At 37.5% G+C, this 22,001-nt stretch overlaps 2 protein-coding genes across 2 annotated transcripts; both read right to left on the bottom strand.

Moving 5' to 3' along the window:
- Positions 1-4,878: 4,878 nt before the first annotated feature.
- On the bottom strand, positions 4,879-19,673 carry LOC126617070 (lysine--tRNA ligase-like). Its single transcript, XM_050285140.1, has 8 exons — positions 19,579-19,673; positions 19,331-19,490; positions 18,951-19,094; positions 18,788-18,856; positions 18,570-18,695; positions 18,444-18,495; positions 15,067-15,125; positions 4,879-5,033 (listed from the first exon to the last, which is right to left on the bottom strand). The coding sequence occupies exons 1-7, from the start codon at positions 19,671-19,673 to the stop codon at positions 15,109-15,111; spliced, it is 663 nt and encodes a 220-aa protein (XP_050141097.1). The 3' UTR covers positions 4,879-5,033; positions 15,067-15,108.
- LOC126617069 (uncharacterized) lies at positions 12,284-12,787 on the bottom strand. The gene has a single exon (XM_050285138.1). The coding sequence runs from the start codon at positions 12,785-12,787 to the stop codon at positions 12,284-12,286; it is 504 nt and encodes a 167-aa protein (XP_050141095.1).
- Positions 19,674-22,001: the final 2,328 nt, after the last annotated feature.

Genomic DNA, 22,001 nt, shown 5'->3' on the forward strand with positions numbered 1-22,001 from the left:
AAATCCAACTTGACCACCATATGGAAAAGATGGGTATTAGATACATGGGAAGGTGGCTTTGAGTGCAAGTGGGAGATTGTTGGAAGTATGCCCACAAAGCCACTCATTTGATGTAATAGCTTTTGGAATACTTATTGTATTAAACTATTATATGTTTAATGAAGGGGAAAGCTTATTGTTAATCACTATTTAATGTATCATGTGTTTAAGCAATAAGGGAATCCAAGGAATGTATTTGATCTAAAAGAGAAGTGATTTAAGTAAGTTAGATTAACGAGACCTTTCTCTTATGTTCATTCCTAAAACGTTCCTAGCCATAGGATTGCCAATTGGGCATTGACAATCCGCTAAGGTTAGTATGTGTTATGCCAACTCAAGCGTGAGTATGACTAGTCTCAAGTCATTTAGTGTTTGACACTAAGACAAACACATAGGTGCTCGAAAGAGTAATCGAGTACACTGAACAACGATCAAAAGAGAGTTCGAACATACATGTCATGTAAGAACTCGTTAGTTGTAATATGCAAAGTAGTCATTTGACCTGAGGCATCATAGATGTCTAATGGTTAGGTCCTTGATCTTTGATCATGTCAAAGGCATTCCATTGAGAGTGTCCATGGCATTGTTGGGGTCAAGCTATCTAGTCATGTAGGCATATGAATGCACAACAAGGGATCTCTAACCTTTCATGGTGGAAGGAGAATACTCTAAGATATGATTCGAGAGTCTTTGGCCAAAGCATATGAATATGACTTAGAAAATTTGTTCCAAATCATATTCAATTGAATCATATATAGAAGTATCACATTGGATAGTAGACATGAAACAAACTATCATTCAAACAATGTGATTAAGAGTATTGTATTAGAGAAGGACCGTATTGCGTTGTAGTTGTAACTGGATAGGTTCTCCAACCAATTCTACTTAGCTTGGGTAACCATGACATGCTGCTAGGTGTCACTCATGGTTTGTGGAAGCCCTGAAGATTAACAAACATTAATCTTAATCAAAGGGAGAATTGAAATGTAGTTTCAATTCATAATCGATCGTTAAGAGTAACAATCGCCCACTGCCTCGCTAATTGGAACCTAATGGATCGTACACCGAGTAAGGATGAAAGTGAAGAAATATAAATGAAATGGATATGCAATTAAATGGTTTAATTGAAAAATGGTCAAGATTAATTAATTAGTTAATTAATTTAACGAAATGTTCATATTGGGCTTTTAAGTTGGTTTTGGGTTTCGGGGCCCAAAAGTGTTTTGGTCCACAAGGCCCATTATGTTCAAGTTGTATGACAACTAAAACAAAATGGGCAATAAGCCCAATCATTTAAGTAAGGCCGGCCATAAGGGTGATGGTTGCAAACTTGGATTAATTACAAGTTTGCCACTCATTTGAAATGAAGTATAAAATCAACTTTATAGCTTTATTTCTCATTAGGGTTTTCTTGATGAAAAGAGGTGAAACCTATTCTATCTTTTTTTCTCTAAAGAGGCCGGCCACATAGAGGGGATTTAGCTAGCAATCTTTTCTTCTCTAAGTCATCCATTTCATCTTCACACTTCATCATTGGTGTGGAGACTTAGAGACATCAAACTTTTGGTGTTTTGGAGATCCTTTCCTCACATCCTCAAGGAGCAAAGGAGCATCAAAAGGAAGAAAATCACAAGGAAGATCCAAGGAGCTAGAAGGTGACTTGAAGACCCTCCACTTGGGTGAATCCCTTGTGTAAACAAGGATGAGCTTCAAGGGTAATGAATCTCTAAAATCTTACGTTCTCTTTAATGTTGTTAAAGAGTCTTATTGGTTCACCATTCACTAGACTTTGAAAGTCATGGGTTTTATGAATTAGTTTTTGAATGCATGCCTACCTTAATGTGTTAATAGTTTGCATATGTGTTCAAATATTCTCACATGTTCTTTGTTAGGACAAAATATTTCCTTCACACACACATACCACACTCACTCATTCTCTCTTCCTTCCTATGCCCTCATCTCTCTCAAACTCACACTTTCTCTCTTCTTCCTCATACGGACCAAGCTCGAAGTGAGCTTTCCAGTCGCAGATCGAAGATTCTAAAGGCACCATTGCATTCCTCATGCCATTTCGAGTTGGTTGGTACCCATTTCAGGTAAGGATTCATTAGAAATCTCAGGAACTCATTTTCATGCATTATTCATATGGATGTAAAACCTTGTGTTTTAGAAGATTTCAAGCTCACAAGGAGCTTTAGGAGGTTATAAGGAAGCTCGGGGTAGTTCGTTGGAAGAGTTTGGACGTCGAAGGGCCGAGATCGAAGGTTTTCAAAGTTGGCCGGATTATCGAGCTTCCTTAGGTAAAATCTTGTAGATTTCAAGGCTTAAAAATGGTATAACGTGATTCTACATGTTATTAGCTTCATTTTGGTACCAATTTCATGAAAAATGGTTGAGAAACGAGTGAGAATAGTGGGTTTGAAGTTTTACCCAGTTTCCCGGCGACCAGCGACTCGCCAGAGAAGATGACGGCATATTCCGTCAGTTTGGACAGAATATGCTGACGCCGTTAGTCAGTTTAAATGGAATCTGTTAGGTTTTAACGGAATATTCCCTAACGGTGGTTAGGGAATCCATCAGGTTTGGCCGTGCATGGGGCGCGTTTTGCCGTGCCCTTGGCGGCGTGTGAAAGCTCGAAAATGTTTTCTAAAAATATCACGTTGTTCGTGAGGTTGTGTAGGTCACTATGGTGTATTCATATACCCATTTTGAGCAATGTATGAGAAGTTATTAGCTAGTTTTGTCTATGTGCTTTAAAATAACGTTTTTATAGTTAATTCGCATATAGGTGAGACTTATCCCAAGGACGAGCGTATCCACAGGCGACTCGGGGGCTACGACCCTTCGACATACCAATGAGTGAGCTTTTGTTTTCAGTATATATCTATATACTCGATATATTTCCCAGAAATGCATTTTTAGTAAAGTATGCTTTGAAATAATATGCCAATTGCTTTTATATTCTGAATATGCATTTCATGGTTGCATATATATATATATATATAAATGTGGTGCTGTGGAGGCACATGTAAGTGTAGGTAAGTTATGTTTGGTTATATGAGTCATCGATGATGTGATATGTGATTGATTGATGTTGAGCTCATAAAACTGCACCTAGGGTGATTGTGATTTAGTTAGAGATATGAAATACATGCCTGTTTATTTACGTCACCTCTCGCACTGTATGCTCATATTTGATCCAACTTAAGTGCACAGTCTTGTCGTACAGACCTTATTTATGGTTCCGACTTGTAGGTGACTAGCGATTCATCGCCTGGCTATTATGAGAGAATAGAATTGTGCATAATTATATTTCACCCAATCTTGTCGTACAGACTCTCTTTAGTGGTTCTGACTTATGTGCAGTATATTGTTGTATAGGTCATTGTAGTGACTTCGGCCAGATTGATTTTTGAGCTATGAATTCAGTCATACAGACTACCTCAGTGGTTCCGGCTAACATATCATGTTTCTATGAAATCATTCTTACCTGGATTGTTTACTTTGTTATATTTTGGCATGGCATACATATGAATATGATTATGTGAAGTATGAATTGAATTGATATGATTATATATATATATATATATATACACACATGTATATACTTATATCTTGATTTTGGGAAAATTATACATGTTTTACAGCAAGTGGTTAGTATATTGATAAATGAAATGATTTTGTAAAACATTTGTTTTTGCCCACTCACGTTTTCTGTTTTGTGCCCCTCCATGTTCTAAGTAAGCTTGCTGTTGGTGGATCGGGATTGTCGGCTGTTCTGACTTATCTAAATAATAGTAGGACATTCCTGGTACTATATAACTAGTACTTGCCCTACTGGACTGCACCTAGACTTTATGCTCTGATTAGAAGTGTTTACTGTTGTAACTAACTCCTAGCACTTTCTGTTTAGTAATGCACTCTAGTAATCTGATTTTTAATTATTCGTATAGTTGCTATCTTTATCGCTTCCGCACTGTGCACATGTCTACGTCACCCTCACGTGACGGCCAACATGTCTTGACCTCGGTTGGGGTGTGTCATAATGTTTATAGGTACTAATGCTATATAATAAAAAATTGCTTTTATTAACATTTTAAAATCTTATTGGGCATTTCTTACAAGTTACAAGTGTAAATTTTTTCCTTTCTAAATATAAAAATTTGGAGTGCACAATGAGATATTTGAAGTGCTAATAACAACACCTTAAAACGTTTTTTTTTTCTTTCAATTTTATCATATAAAATGCTATATATTCAAGTGAAACTTTAAAGTAGAGTTTTGAAGTTTTTTTTTGTTTGATTGTTTAAGATTGAATTGCTTTTGATTATTTAGTTAAGGTTATGTTTGTAACTCTTTTTATTTATTATTTAATGACATTTATAAGTTTACAATCAGTAAGTCCTAAAATTTATTTTGATTCAAGTTATTACTTTCTAACATCAATACATTTTCCAACTATTTTTTGAAAAATTATGTTAAGGAGATAAATTTTGCACAAAACCTTCAAAATTTCAAAGACCACCATGATCATTCGAATACCTAATTAAGAATCTATGTATATCGCAAAACGTGCCATTCAACTTGAAGCACAAACATAAAATATGCTTTGAAATTGTAATTTTACATGCCAGTATTATAGAGTGGGGTTTGAGTTATACCATAGTCTCGAAAGTTTTCACTAAAATATCATATATTTGTTTTTTTTATAAAAAAAATCATATATTTTGAGTTTAGATATTAATGAAAAAAATCTACTAAATCATTCATGTAAACGTAGTTTAATTTTATTATATATTTGCAACTCGAACAATATATAAACAACAACTCTGGCGAGATTCTCCTTCAATGACCACCATTCCAGGCCACCTTCAACCGACCATCAACGCTGGCCGACTCTGTTGAGCAACAGGTAGAACAAAACTTTTTTCCAAAATTCATTTTTCTGAACATATTGCAGTCAGCTACATTTTGTTAAGAGTACATTATTTGAGCTGCTACGAAAAAAAAAGAAAAGAAGGAAAACCGAGTTAAAAGTCAAGAATTTAATCTGACCACCAGCTCTTGCGTACAATCTTAAAAGAGGTTTTTTAGTGTGTTTGGAACACGGCATATACACTATATGTCATTATACAAGTAGAACACGGCATACACACTATATGTCATTGTTTATTCTACGTTCATTTCAGCTAAAATCCTAAGAGCTTTTATAAAGAAAAACAAGCTCTTTTTATCAATGGATAATGATTGTAAAGTTCTGAATCATCGAACTAAGGTATGAAGCGATTTATGCAAATTTTGTTTTCATTTTATTTCAATTTTTTTTTAGAATTTAGAAGATAGGTTTTTGGTTCGTCAGTGGATTCGGTTCATATTAGCATCAGGTTTTGGTAGTCAAATCTCATATATGTTTCTGAGAGAAGACATAATGTAATATGACATACCTTTTTGCTGAAAAAGTGAAGTTTCTTTGAAAATTTATGGGAACAAGTCTCTCTCTTTCTTACGCAGACACAGTTTCTTTGAAAACACAACCTTTGAAGTACCTTCTGCTGCTCAAGCAATTCCATTAATTTTTACACGCCATTGTGTTGTATAATATCAACTATGGGCGTATTGTTGTACTACATTAACGAAAACACTAATGCAAATAAAATCACAGGGATAAGGATATTCAAGAAAACAAGAAATTGAAGAGTTAGGTATATGGAAGATTCATAAAGTAGAAACTTCACTGAATTATTCAACTTGTCCACATAAGTTGAATTGCAAAAAGCTTTCATTCCCATAAACAATAGGAACTTCACAAAATTACATTTTGAATTGAGTTTGGGATGATAGTTTAGGTAGTAAATTTGGGTTTAAAGAGATACTAATTTTTTTAATTAAAATTAATATGAGTGTAGAGAGTAAGCTGAGTGTAGAAAGAAGTTATATGGATTCAAATAAAATTTCTCTTACAGATATTGAAGGAAAAGTGTAGAAAAAACAGATATAAAAAGTTGATGAACAGCCAACCGACCGCAAGTCCACATTGCTATCTGGGCATCTGTGGACATATTAATATCTTAAATGGCTTTTCGAAATTCCAGCTGTTTCCATCATTTTCGTTTATCATTTCGTTTTTCACTTGGTCAAGCTTCTCCTTCCGTTCATACTCATATATACAAAAATGGTTGTACGATGCAAGATTAACCATTGTAAAAATTCATTAAATTCTATCTTTACATAAAACTTAATCGTTAATTATATTTATATATAAAACAATGTTTTGTGACGGTGTAATAGCCAGAAAGTATTTTGGCATGCAATGCAACGTCACTTTCAGCTCCACCTATGAGAATCGAGTAGTGTGACCAAACTATTGGTCCCATCTGAAAAACTGAAACAACTTGAGAGGTGAATCTACCTGATTTCATTCCGCTCGTGACTTTATATGGATTGTGACCACTGAATTTTCTACCGGCCTAACCCAAAGTCTTTCATCACATTGGCCATTAGGGTTTTCAACTTTTGCTTTGCCCTATCATTTAGGGTTTTCAATACAAAATTTGGTATCCTACTTTTTAGATCTTGTCATTTTTGCTAGACATTTATAGATTCTGTTTTTGACGTCGACATGGCATGAGAAAAAGATGATTATGCGGCATAGGCTCAAACTGGATGAGGATCCTTTTGTGAGGATCTTAGACCCACTCCAACCTTGGGCTAAAATCCAAACTTTCCCTTTCCACTCCTCCAAAATCCAACCCAACCCAAAACCAAAACCAAACCTAAAACCTAAAACCTAAGACCATCTCCAACCCGACCTAAAACCTAAATATATTTAGCCCAGAAAAATTAGATTTTAGCCCAAAGACAACTTTTCTACTCCAACCATTTTGGCCTAAAATTTTAGCCTGAAATTATTAAAGAATGAACTTAGGCTAATTTTTTTCTTAAATTAACTTTTAAAAAAAAAATATTGTAAACTATCGTAATTTAATTTTATGAACATTTTAATCTAAAAATATTTAAATTCCGATAAATATTGAAAAATCACTAAATCGACACATAAAACTTACCAAACTTTCAACTTTCACCAACCGTTCAACTTTCATCCTTTATATAAACATAGGTCCAATATCAGTTCTCACACAATCTTTCAACCTTCAATCATCCTCTATATTCACCAATCTTTCAACTTTCAAAGTGTTTTTGTTTCCTAAAAATCCTCAATGTCTCATCAATGGGTGATAGAAGAAGATGTAACAGGGCAATGCAGATGACACAATACCAAGCAAGGCTTGACATTGAGGATGCTGAAATGATCAACGCCGAAGCTGAACTTGCAATCTCGCTTATGCAATATGAGCATCATGCCGAATCTAGCCATCGTGGTTCTGTCACGGACACACGGGAAGTTCATTTGTGCAGCGTGATAGAGAAGAGTGTCATGACTGAATGATGAAAGATTGTTTCATTGAGCGTTTGAGATTTCCTACTCATGATTTTCGCAGGCGGTTTCGGATGAGGAGATAGCTTTTTGAAAGCATATTGAACGCAGTTATCAATCATGACCACTACTTTGCAAGGAAGATAGATGTCGTCGGCCGAAAAAGTCTATAACCTCATTAGAAGCTCACTTCTGAATTTCATAATCTAGCTAACGGGTGTTCTGCAGACTCAATTGATGAGTATTGTTGACTTGCAGATAGTACTGCTATTGTGAACATGAACCGCTTTTATTAAGCAATTCAAGCCATATATGTAGCCATATACCTCCGCAAGCCAAATCATGAAAACTTGAAGAGGCTTTTACGCAAGGCAGACAAAAGAGGCTTCCCTAGCATGATAGGAAGTCTCGATTGTATGCATTGTGAATGGAAGAATTGTCCTACTGCTTGGGCTAGCCAATTCAAGGGCCATCATAACAAGCCAACCATCAAGCTTGAGGCTATGACGTCTTACAACACATGAATTTGGCATGCATTCTTCGGCCCTTATAGATCAAACAACGATATCAACGTTCTCTGGTCTTCACCTCTATTCGATGATGTTGTCAATGGATGGGCACTGGAATTTCGGTACAAGGTAAATGGTAATAGGTATGAGCTAGGTTACTATCTAACTGATGGTATTTATCCTAGTTGGTTTACCTTTGTCAAAAAATTTTCTCATCCCGATAATGCAAAGAAGAAATTATTTTCGCAGAGGCAAGAGTCTTACAGGAAGGATGTGGAAAGAACGTTCGGGATCCTACAAGCTAGATGGGCCATTGTTAGAGGGCCTGCACGACTTTGGCATAACGAAGACCTCCATTCAATCATGATGATGTGCATAATTTTGCATAACATGATTGTGGAAGATGAGTACATCGAAATTGAAGAAGATTCAAATGAAGATGTGGATGATGACCAACCAACACATGCGAGAGCTATTGCAAGAGATGTTGAATATCTCGCTGAAACCACATATGAGACCCAATAGGATATGGTCACATTGAGTGAGTATATGAGACGTTTAAATAGAATTCAACCTCCTCAAGGCCATGACACACTCAGCAAGGATTTGGTTGAGCATGTATGGCACCGAGAAAGTGAACGTTGATGTGTTGGTTGAGCATTTATGTAATAATTTTAAGTATACTATGTTGGTATTTTCTTGTAATAAATTGAAGTGTCTTCTTGTGCAAAGTATTTTGTGTAGTACATTACATAAATTATTGAATGGAGGTGGAATTACTGAAGGCATCTATTCTACATCAAAGTGTGGAATAATAAGTACAATAATTATTGAAGGATTCTAGATTAATAGAAACAATAATTAATAATAAAGTACATAAACTTAATACAAATGACAATTAATAAACCACATAAACCACATAAACTTAATATAATCGAAAATTCATAAACTACATAAACTTAATAATGATATCCACCATCTTAATTTGGTGATAGACTTAGTGTTGGACTTGGGGTATAGCCTTGAGATGAATTATCTTCTTGAAATATACTCCTTCTGGCATCCCTTTGCAAAATTTCCCTTTGCTTACCACGTAAGTACTTCTTCCTCTCTCGAGTGTATTTGTTGAGGTCCTCTATCATCAAATTTATTTCGAACCTCTCTTGCTCCCTATCCCCTTCTTCCTTCATTTGCAAACGCATTCAGGCTGCTTCTTCTTGGTGAGCGTTATGGGTTTATCTCAATTTTGCAATTCCGGTAGCAATGGGTCCACTCATTGGATCTTGGGACTTCCCTTTTCTCTTTGCTTCCTTTTGCTTATCTCTTCCCGGGGGCCTTGCAATAGGAGAAGTTGGGGTCATTTATTCGACACCTTCATTGGCACCTTTATTGAAATCATTTAGGGGCGGGGCTTCACTATGAAATAATCTTCCCCATTGTTGGTCCGCATCGGTTCCCCACCCTGGACAATCCTTGAGGATGTTCCAAGTATGATGCAACTTAAAAGCTTGATTTTTTGGTGTAGTTCTTGTCTTGTAAATTGTCATTGCTTTGTCGCCCTATGCAACAAATACATAAAAACAATTATTTGCAAAATACTATTTTGTACATGACAAATAAAATATCAACAAAGAAACTCACAATTTATGAGGCGCCCCTTCCACTAAGTATGTCAACCATGACTCTCTCCAAACTTCCCTTCGACTGGCGTTGGAGTTTTCATGGAACTTATCAACGATTTACCCCACAAAACCTTTCTATTTTGATTTGTGCCGATGGCACCATCTTCGCTAACAAAAATCCATGCCAAACATAAAGCAATATCTTCGTCAAAGGTCCAATTACGACTTATAACATGCTCTTTTGCCATCTTGAAAAATTTGGAAATGAGAAGAAATGGTAGAAAGAAAAATTGGAAGAATTGTAGGAGAAAAGTGAGTTTTGTGTAGATGTTTGAACAAGTACATAGGTATTCATAGAGTTTTTGGTTGAATTTTGAGTTAAATATATATTTTTTAAATTATTTTAGCCGTTGGATTTAAATTTGGACCGTTAGATTTTTTTTTTTTACCGTTAGTTGATTATATTCAATCTAAGCCGTTGATTCAATAAATATATAAATATAAAACAAACACAAAAAAAATTTGAACGTGGACTGTTAGATTAACCAACGGTCCAATTAAACCTGGCCGTTGGATGAAGAAAGTAGTCGTTGGGCTACGGTGATGCTGACACGCAAAGGGGACAGCCCCACGTGGGTGGGCCTTGGTTGGAAAAGTCTGTGGCACATGCAGCATGTTGGGAGATTGGGTTTTAGGGTGTGGGCTTCACTTCAATTTGTGGGCTAAATTGTGACCTTGGCCTCTTTTTAGACCCACTCCAACCCTGGGCTAAAACCCAACCCCCCCCCCCAAAAAAAAAAATCCAACCCAACCCAAAACCTAAACCAAACCTAAAACCTAAAAGGAGGCCAAATACCGGTCACAATTTAGCCCACAAATTGAAGTGGGACCCACGGGTGAGAGTGAAAAGTGGGATGTGAAGCCCACACCCAAAAACCCAATCTCCCAACGCGCTGCACATGCCACAGACTTTTTCAGCCAAGGCCCACCCACATAGGGCTATCCCCATTGCATGTCAGCGTCACCGTAGCCCAACGACTACTTTTCTTCATCCAACGACCAGGTTTAATTGGACCATTGGTTAATCCAATGGTCCACGTTCAAATTTTGTTGTTTGTTTGTTTTATATTTATATATTTATTGAATCCAACTGCTTAGATCGAATATAATCAAATCTAACGGTAAAAAAAAGAAGATCTAACGGTCCAAATTTAAATCCAACGGCTAAAATAATTTAAAAAAATATTTAACTCAAAATTCAACCAAAAACTCTATAAATAAATACCTATGTATTTGTTCAAACATCCACACAAAACTCACTTTTCTCCTACAATTCTTCCAGTTTTTCTTTCTACCATTTCTTCTCATTTCCAAAATTTTCAAGATGGCAAAAGAGCATGTTAGAGGTCATAATTGGACCTTTGACGAAGATATTGCTTTATGTTTGATATGGATTTTTGTTAGCGAAGATGGTGTCATCGGCATGAATCAAAATAGAAAGGTTTTGTGAGGTAAAATCGTTGATAAGTTCCATGAAAACTCGAATGTCGGTCGAAGGGAAGCTGGTGGTGTTTATGATTGGTGGAATATTATCAACAAAGCGTGCACTTTGTGGAAGGGAAGCTTGGAGAGCGGCATGGTTGACATGCCTAGTAGAGGGGCGCCTCAGAAGTTGTGAGTTTCTTTGTTGATATTTTATTTGTCATGTACATAATAGTATTTTTCAACTAATTGTTTTTATGTATTTTTTGCATAGGGTGACAAAGCAATGGCAATTTACAAGACAAGAACTACACCAAAAAATCAAACTTTTAAGTTGCATCATGCTTGGAACATCCCCAAGGATTGTCCGAGGTGGGAAACCGATGCGGACCAACAATGGGGAAGATTATTTCATAGTGAAGCCCTGCTCTCAAATGATTTCAATGAAGGTGCGAATGAAGGTGTCAATGTGACCCTATCCTGTCGGGTCTTATATGTGGTTTCAGCGAGATGTTCAACATCTCTTGCAATAGCTCTCGCATGTATTGGTTGGTCATCGTCCACATCTTCATACGAATCTTCTTCAATTTCGATGTACTCATCTTCCATAATTATGTTGTGCAAAATTATGCACGTCATCATCATTGAATGGAGGTCTTCGGTATGCTGAAGTCGTGCAGGCCCTCTAACAATGGCTCATCGAGCTTGTAGGATCCTGAACACTTTTTCCACATCCTTCCTGTAAGACTCTTGCCTCTGCGAAAATAATTTCTACTTTGGACTATCAGGATGAGAAAAACTTTTGACAAAGGTAGACCAACTAGGATAAATACCACTAGTTAGGTAGTAACCTAGCTTATACCTATTACCATTGACCTTGTACCGAAATTTTGGTGCCTATCCATTGACAACATCATCGAACAGAGGTGAAGACCAAAGAACATTGATATAGTTGTTTGATCTTGAAGCGTTGAAGAATGCATGCCAAATCCATGTGTTGTAAGAAGCACAATGGTTGGCTTGTTATGATGGCCCTTGAATTGGCCAGCCCAAGCAGTAAGATAATTCTTCCACTCCCAATGCATACAATCGAGACTTCCTATCATGCCAGGGAAGCCTCTTTTGTTTGCCTTGCGTTGAAGCTTCTTTAAGTCACCACAATTTGGCTTGCGGATGTATGTGGCTCCATATATGGCTTAAATTGCCTGACATGAGCGCTTTAGGTTCTCAATAGCAGTAATTTTCGCAAGTTGGCAATACTCATCAGTAGAGTTTGCAGAGCATCCATTAACTAGCATCCGAAATGCAGAAGTGAGCTTCTGATAAGGTGACAGACTTTGTCGGTCAATGACATCTATCTTCCTTGCAAAGTAATGGTCATGATTGACAACTGCGTTCAATATGCTTTCAAAAAGCTCTCTCTTCATTCGAAACAGCCTCCGAAAATCATGAAGAAGAAATCTCGAATGCTCGATGAAATAATCTTTCATCATTCGGTTATGACACTCTTCTTTATCACGCTGCACAAATGAAGGCCCCGTGATAGAACCACGATGACTAGATTCGACATGGTGCTCATATTGCATAAGCAAGTTTACAAGTTCGGCTTCAGTGTTGATCATTTCAGCATTCTTAATGTCAAGCCTTGCTTGGTATTGTGCCATTTGCATTGCCCTGTTACTCCTTCTTCTATCACCCATTGTGAGATATTGAGGATTTTTAGGAAACTAAAACACTTTGAAAGTTGAAAGATTGGTGAATATAGAGGATGATTGAAGGTTGAAAGATTGTGTGAGAACTGATATTGGACCTGTGTTTATATAAAAGATGAAAGTTGAATGGTTGGTGAAAGTTGAAAGTTTGTTGAAAGTTGAACGGTTGGTGAAAAGTGAAAGTTTGGTGAAAGTTGAACGATTGGTGAAAGTTAAAAGTTTGGTGAGTTTCAAGTGTCAATTTAGTGATTTTTCAATATTTATCGGAATTTAAATATTTTTAGATTAAAATGTTCATAAAATTAAATTATGATAGTTTACATAATTTAAAAAAAAAACAGTTAATTTAAGAAAAAAATTAGCCTAAGTTCATTGTTTAATAATCATGGGCTAAAATTTTAGACCAAAAGGGTTGGAGGAGAAAAACTGTTTCCGGGCTAAAACCTAAATTTTTTGGGCTAAATATTTTTAGGTTTTAGGCCATGGTTGGAGATGGTCTTAGGGATCAATTCATGTTAGCCGTTTATCGTACATCGTGCATAACACACCCCGACCCGGGATGTCCACTAGGACTCCAAATCGAGCTGTGCTGGTCGACACCTGGAGGGTGACGAAGCCATAAAGTATGATGATGAGGAAAAATGTGAATAAATTTAAACTTAAGAGTGCCTAAATACCAGAATGCGCTGGTGAGCGGGAACAAACCCACTTCACACGTGACGTTAGAGCATAAGAAGTACAGTAGAGTGAATTAAGAATCGTACCCTCAAAATAATCTCCAATACTAAGAATCACCATGAATCATTGACGATAAGAAAGCTCAGCTAATAAAACCTTGAGGGTGAAGACAAAACAAGGGTGAGTGGCCTTGGAAATAAAATTTTAATAGAAACCATATAAAACATCATAACCCCTCGCTACAACACCTGTAGAAAATCATAAATATACCACAACACAGCGTCTCATCAGCAATATCAATAATCATGTGATTAATAACTCATACTAGCATGCAAGTCGGAGTCACCTATGATGACCTATATGACTGCACCCATATCTCATCAATCGATGTTAACTCATAAGTCGGAGTCACCTATAGTGACCTGTACGACTTACCCATATCTCATCACATATGCTAACTTATCACATATTTCATCACTTATGCTAGCTCATCACATATCTCATCACATATGCTAGCTCATCACATATGCTAGCTCATAAGTCGAAGTCACCTATAGTGACTTGTACGACTTATCCATAGCTCATCATATATCCCTGCACACGAGTCGAAACCACCTATAGTGGTCTGTACGACAGGACTGGGTGTAAATAAGTACGCTCAAGTGCTACGATCACGTGAAGACTGTGCGAATAATCGCGGGTCACCTACGAGTCGGAACCACCTATAGTGGTCTGTACGATAGGCATGTGCACCTACCTTTGATCCAAGGTGAGCGTAAGGTGCGGGACGTGAACATCACGTGAAGGACTATGCCCTGGCCATGGGCGGGAGCACTAACACCGGGGTGCAGGTTTGTGAGCTCTAAATGCATCTCATGTGACATATACAACTCATGGGAAACTTGTACAACAATGTCGAAGTTTCCTAAAACATAATGTGATCATCCCATAACTCAATCATTTCAACTAATACCATAACTCACCTGAACTTACTTGTGTGTTTCGCGTTCATCTTCGCACTTCAAAGCATTCGCAATAATTTTGTGCAGGTAGTATACACATGGATATGCCATAATGCAAATCTAAAACTCAACCATATCATAGTATTTTTCCAATACATACATACATACATATATATATATAATTTGGCGTAAAATGCACAATCTATAACGCCCTACTCTCGAATTATTTATTTTCGGAAATAATTATCAGAGATAAGTCCAGCTAAACACCAGTTTAATTAACTATCATTACTTACGTTTCCTTATTTTAGTTTCTTGATTCCTTCCACATTGATTTTTGACCAACATCCAATCACTAAAAACATAAGGTTAAATCTCATATTTTTCACCAATTTCCTTCACATTGTTCAATTCCCAAACAAGGTTTTTGTTTCAAATATTGTATGGCTGCATCTAATGTCTCGTTAGACTGCCTACGTACCATAAACAGGGATCAAGCCATTCATAGTTCACATAAGTACTTCAAGGCATTCATAGTAATTATATGCAATAAGCAATTTATAAACGTTGTGGAATTGCCAATCACATATATATAATATACGATAAAAAAGGAAAAGACCCACTTACCTGAGGTCTGCGCTACGACTCCCTAGCACGCATATCGAGACATCACGAACCATCGTCGCCTATGACCAATTATCAAATCACATCTCAGAGTTCGTACCGATAAAATACACAATTTACATAAAATAAATCCTTACGTAATTCAATTTGGAAGATCTGCATCACGGATTTCCGATCTGTTGCTTCCAAAGACCCACATTATACCTCTAGAACAACATCCTAAAGTCCCATTACGATCCAACGGTCGGATCTCCGCTAATTGCCAAAACTAAGTAGCGGTTAACCTTTTATTTCATAAACTTACAAATTCAATTCGGGAAAATCCGTATATTGGATTCCCGATCCATAAGTTCCAATGGTCCTCAAATATTACGTACTAAAACATATTAAAGTTTGGTGACGATCCAACGGTGGAACAAGAAGAGAAAGGGCCAAGGTGATGATTGGGAGCAATTTATAGGTCCAATTTGTCAGAAAATTGGACGAGAAACGGCGAGGAGCCGCTGGTTTGAGGAAACGGGTTGCACGGGTCAAGGAAGACCCATTTGGGTTCCCTCATTTTCTTTTTCTCTCCTTTCCTCCTGCTCTCTTTCCCATTGGTCCTCCTTTCTCCACTCTCTTTCCTCGATTGGTTTCCCCCTTTTCTTCCATTTTCTCCACTCCTTTGCTGCCATCAGGCAGCCCTTCCTTCCTCCCTTTTTCTCCCACACACACACCCCCACCATGCATATATTTCACTTTGTATTAATAATAAAAACATAGTGTAAAAATAATTAAAATAATACTTCATTCCAAATACCTTCGGGTTCGTAACTCAATAAAACTTTAACCGTAACTCCACAATCACTTCTACCCGTGCCTACGCATCCGTAAGATCGAACCTTATCCGAATATGTCAAAATACGAGAATCACACACGTCCTTGAAAAATCGCGCTTTGCCCATAGGGCATTTCCGTCATTTCACGTATTAAAATTATAAAAACCATAATTTTTAGGGAAGGGCTGTTACAGTGCAACTACTTTTTGTTGGGCATTGTTTATGTTCAATTTTAAATAAAAAATTCAAAATAATTTCTAGCCGCAAAATGACTTATGAACGGATATGATGAAGTTAAACTGATCCCTAGGATCCTCATCCGGATAGGAATTCCTATTCTGCTCAAACTAGTGCAGGCTGCTTAGAAGATGCAAAACAAATTATAGTCTTGAAAACATGTTAATTGGCCAAGTTGTTATGCGCATTCACCGCTCGGTAGCACTGAATTTAATGGGGCGATATTCTAAGTTATATTTCATGGTGCGTGTAGAGACTTTAGTCTTGTATTTAGCAGTCTTCCTATCATAATGTCATTAGGGTTAAGACACTAATGTCTAGTCAATTCTAACCTTACTTGCATTCTAAGAATTTTTTTAATTAACTGTGAAAACCTATTAGGCGTTGGACATAGAACTAGTACTCCAACAATTTTGTATATCTTCATTTTGTTTGTGAGCACCTACGCATAAGGACTTATATACATGAGTACAATGTCATTGTAGCGTTTCGTGTCAATCATGTAATGTCATGTGTAAGCTTTTATTCGTATGAAATTCTATAACTGGTACATAACGCTGCAATAATGGTATACATGTGCTATATAAACTATTTTGACAACTTATATATCATTACTAAAAATTATTTGTCTGACGAAATGTCGTGGGGCAAAGTAACTTTACTCGACAAACAAAAAAAATTTGGTTGGGCAAAAGTGGTTAATGTTTTTATTTTTTTTCAAAGACCTTAGGTGATGAAACATTTCGACGAGCAAACTATTCTTCGTCAGACAAAGCTTTAGCGCCAAGGGAAAAATTGGTGAGTATTATGCCACCTTTTGACCGATAGAAGAACAAATTCGTAGGATAAAATGACTTTGCCCGACAAACCGTTCCATCAGGCAATGTATACGAGTCGTCAGGTATAGATCCACAATGACTTGTCCTAAAACTAACCATCTTTTTTTTTTGTGACCATTTTTTGTGTGTTTGCCCGACGACGATTCTTTGCTTGACGACATAGGTGAGGTTACCAAATGAACCAATTCGTCGAGCAAACCCAATTCATTAAGTATTGGTTTGGTACTGATGTGCTTTTATAAAAGTGGGTACAAAAAAAAGCTAAGCTCAAAAAGGTGTTTGGTAAATACTTAAAAATAGCATAAAAAAATGAGCTTATTCTCACAGCACAGCAGAATCAGTTTTTTTTTCTTTTCAAAACACAGCAATACCAAACCAGCCATAAAACAGGCCACGTGGCCTTCCTTTTCATTATGCTTCTCCTTTCTTCTTTCTTTCCCCAACAACTCTCTTCTTCTCTGCCATATTTCTACTCTCTCTCTCTCTCTCTTTCACTCACAACCATCTCATACCCAACTCATCACCCATCTCACATCATCCCTCTCCCAATTAATTTAAGGTTTTTTTATTTGTTAAATTTTTTGTTTAATTGTGTAATTAAGTAATTTTGTTTTTTTTTTCAAAAAGGTGTTTGGTACTGATATGCTTTTATAAAAAGTGGGTATAAAAAAAAGATGAGCTCAAAAAGGTGTTTGGTAAATACTTAAAAACAGCATAAAAAATGAGCTTATTCTCACAGCACAGCAGAATCAGTTTTTTTTTCAAAACACATCAACACCAAACCAGCCTTAAAACAGGCCACGTGGCCTTCCTTTTCATTCTGCTTCTCCTTTCTTCTTTCTTTCCCCAACAACACTCTTCTTCTCTGCCATATTTCTACTCTCTCTCTCCCTCTCTCTCTCTCTCACTCACAACCATCTCATACCCAACTCATCACCCATCTCTCATCATCCCTCCCCCAATTGATTTAAGGTTTTTTTTACTGGAAAACTAATGAAAATGGCTTGAAAACTTTGAGTTTTAATGATAAGGACAAAATAAAGGGTAAAGTGAATAGTACCAGGATTGACTTTTTAGTGTAAAAATGTGGTTTTTCGTTAAAGTGAACAGTACCGGGTGCTTTTCGTTAAAGTTCCTTTTTTTTATTTGTTAAATTTTTTGTTTAATTGTGGAATTAAGTAATTTTGTTGTAGGTTTGTGACGGAATTGGAAGAAAATTAAAGGTATGAATTTGTCTCTCAATTTATTTTTTAATAAATTTTATTCCAAATTTTTTCACTACCAATTTGTTATCCTTCAAAGACTTTACCAATTTTTCACTACAAATTTTTTAATGAAACCAAACCAACAGACGGTGAGAGACTTTCTTTTCAGTTGTAACAGATCCTTATTCAAAAGAAAATACCACAACAGAGACATACAAATTTGGCACTTCGGAAATTTATTGGTCACGTTCGAGGAAAGTTATTCCAAAAGAAGTTAGTACCTTTAGCAGAAGGCTCATCCTGTGGTTTCATAGCCAGGAAGAGTAGAACTTCCTATCCAACCACAAACAATAGACAGTGAGAAACAGCTCACACGAAACAAATACGAGAGAGAGAGAGAGATAAACCTTAATATTTTGTGAATCAGTTAGCCACATACAGAGTCGATCAATGAGCAAACCCCAACCACCAGTTGGAGGTAACCCGTACTCAACAGCTCTATAATTCGTCCAAAACCATTGCTTCATCATCACCTGATTGTCGGTCGTGAACCCAAAACCATATATCATTAGATTTCTGCAAAAATTGTTTAATAAGGTACCATAACTAAACAATTAAGTGATACCTTGAGTTGATCAGCAAATCGTTGGCGTTGTACCACAGGATCATTCAATTTTGTGTATGCATTGGCAAGCTGGAAAGCAAATGAAAATCGTAAACAGGCTTAATGACAAAGAAAAAGGTAGCCAATAAAGAAATCATTCAAATCCTCAAGTTGGTAGGCATACTTCATGCTTGTTGATAAACAATTCAAAACGTTCAGTCAGGCCACGTTTCGATCGGTGCCACTTTGCTAAAGGACTCATTATCTCAGGATGGTTAATGATGAACGCAGGATTTACACACGTCTCTTCCAACAAGTGCCCCACAAGCTGCAAAAGAACCAAAAAGTAAAAACAGATGCACGAGTCATTTTTTCTTAACTGACTAGGTTTTTTCTTAACTGACAAAGGGAAAGAAAACGTAAAGACATTTAGAAATTTGAGAAAAGCATAACATTGCATTGAGTGTAACGTCATTCCCCGCCACCACATAAAACCAGAGATAGTCTCCTGATTCATGTACTTGATTTTAAAGAATATATGGGAGGAAGAAGAAAATGAGTTACCTTGTCTAACAAACGAGTTGTTGTTTCAGGAGGGGAACATTTGATATCAAACTTCTTGCACACATCCTTAAGATATTGGTTAGCTTCCGCACTGGAGAGATCCTCTGGATTTATGTTGAGACCTCCAATCTTATTTAATTCCTCAACCATGTTGATCCTTCTGCAGTAGTTACAGTTAAAACCACCAAATAAGTTTCTTAACATACGTTTAAGCTGTAATATTCATGACCAAAATATAGTTTACAGACCTGAAAGGAGGAGTAAAGTCAATCTCAATTAGATCCTTGTCGAGCCCATTCAAATGATGCTTGATTTTATATCCACCAGTTAGTTCCTTGACCATCCCTATTTTAGGGTTAATATATTAGCAAACAAATCAAGTACTCTCAACGGGGAAAGGAACAAGGAAATCTATACGGTTGGGGCCATACTCCAATAATTAACATGAGCAACCTTCCAGGTGAAGTGTTCGTTCGCGACTGGACTCCAATAATCAACATGAGCAACCTTCCAGGTGAAGTGTTCGTTTGCGACTGGGCTTGCAAGGAGCTTCCTCCACCTCACATCGGAGTAGGCAGCATGATGGACGGAGAGACGCAGTCACTCAATCCGACTCAAGTTCAACTGGTAGCCTGTGAGTAATTCGCTCACCTGCTAGGAACGTACCACATGCACCCCAGCTGCGGTATAGACAAGCCGAACATATGGAAGAGCAGCCTAGACCAGCAGATCACGACTAGGGGCAACCGGAAGCTTTGCTACCCCAACAAAGGCAAATTCAAGAAGAAGTAGAGAGGCTCTTGATCGAGCGATTGCTCGATTTCCAACGAAACAAGGTCATTAACGAGGCACTGCTATAGGCCATGACCAACATAAGTAGGTCACCCTTCATGGACGAGATCGAGTAGGCAGAGCCTCCACGCAAATTCAACATGGCACATTTCACATCCTTCAAAGGAGATGGAGACCTGGAGAGGCACCTAAAGCACTACCAAAGCGCAATGATCCTTTATCGGAACAACGACGCTCTTATGTATAAGATATTTGCCACCACTTTACAAGGTAAGGTGCAAGATTGGCTCCAAACCTTGCCCGACAATCCATCTAGAGTTTCGATGAGCTTTCTTTGGTTTTCACCAAGGAGTATTCATCATATCGCTCGATTAAGAAGAAGTCTGACCACTTGTTCAACGTCAAGAAGAACCCTAAGGAGTCGCTCCGCAACTATGTGAAGAGGGTCAAAGCAGAGAAGGCAAAGATAGTCCGATGCTACGACTCAATAGCTAGTGTAGCTTTTCAAAAAGGACTACCAGCATACCACCTGCTATTCGGAAAATTGATCATGAAAGAAGATCTAACTCTGGTAGACTTATTCGCTCTGGCAGAGAAGTATGCACTTTGGGACGAGGCTTGGTGAGCAGACAAGGCACCCGAGTAGCTTCTAAAAAAATCAGCAGTAGCTTAAAACAAGGAGGATGAGAAGCAGTACAACAATAAAAGCAAGTAGGAGGCCAATCGTAGGGACCGATCCCTGACTAAAAGAAGTCTGAAGCCCAAGAACTACTCTAAGTTCTTGATCTCGATCCACCAAATCCTCCACGACATCAAGAGAGAACCATGATTCAAACTGCCGAAGAAATCAAAGGGAGATACCTCCAAGTTGGACCACACCAAGTACTGCGCATTCCATCGAGGTCTAGGTCACACAACCGATGACTGCTACACTTGGAGGAACTATCTAGAGAAGTTGGTGAAAGAAGGCAAGGTTGACATATACTTGGACAAGTCAGTTGCAGCCTAGAAGGAATGCAGACGCCGACGAAGAGTCGCCAACCAAGATAATTCGAATCAATGGCATCTTCGCCGAATCCGAGCACTTGGGGTCTACCAACAACTCCAAGAAAAGAAAGATTCAGGAAGCTCTATTAGTCACCCAACCTGGACCCATCATTGGCTTCACCGAGCAAGATGCCGAAGGCATTGACTTCCCACATGACGATACACTAGTGGTATCGTTCCAACTAGCCCACTCTATAGTCAACAGAATGATGGTGGACAACGAAAGTGCAATTAACCTACTTCATTTCTTAATTATTTAGAAGATAAGCCTAGAAAGCATGATCATACGCTAAGCGAAGGTACTCACCGGATTCAACGGACATACCTCGGCTGCCATCGGCAACATTACACTTGACGTGAAAACATCGCCAGTCATCTCAAAGTAGATGTTCACGATAGTAAGCAACCTATCTCCCTATAATGAGATCAAGCTGGATGTTGAAACCTTTGTCAAGTATAAAAAAAATCGCGACCATGCCACATCGCGACGATGCACTGTCCAAATACTGAAGGAGTCAAAGAAAAAGACCTTTACCCTCATAGAGGCTACCAAAGTCCAAAATGACGATGAAGCTACCAAATAACAATCATAGTAAATGTATCAAGAAGATGGTGTCCAAATCAAGGCGCTAGCAGATGAAACGGGATGTAAACCCCGAAGATGACGCCAAGCACATCATTCTTGATCCTCAGCAGCCGAAGAAAACTGCTAGAATCGGCTCATTTCTAAGCCTGAAGGAAAATGAGGAACTCAAGGCTTTCATTAGGGAAAATTATGACATCTTCACATGCTCACCTTCTGATATGCCCTACATTAACCCCAAGATAGCTT

This window comes from Malus sylvestris, chromosome 3 (assembly GCF_916048215.2).
Source record: "Malus sylvestris chromosome 3, drMalSylv7.2, whole genome shotgun sequence".
Taxonomy (NCBI): Eukaryota; Viridiplantae; Streptophyta; class Magnoliopsida; order Rosales; family Rosaceae; genus Malus; species Malus sylvestris.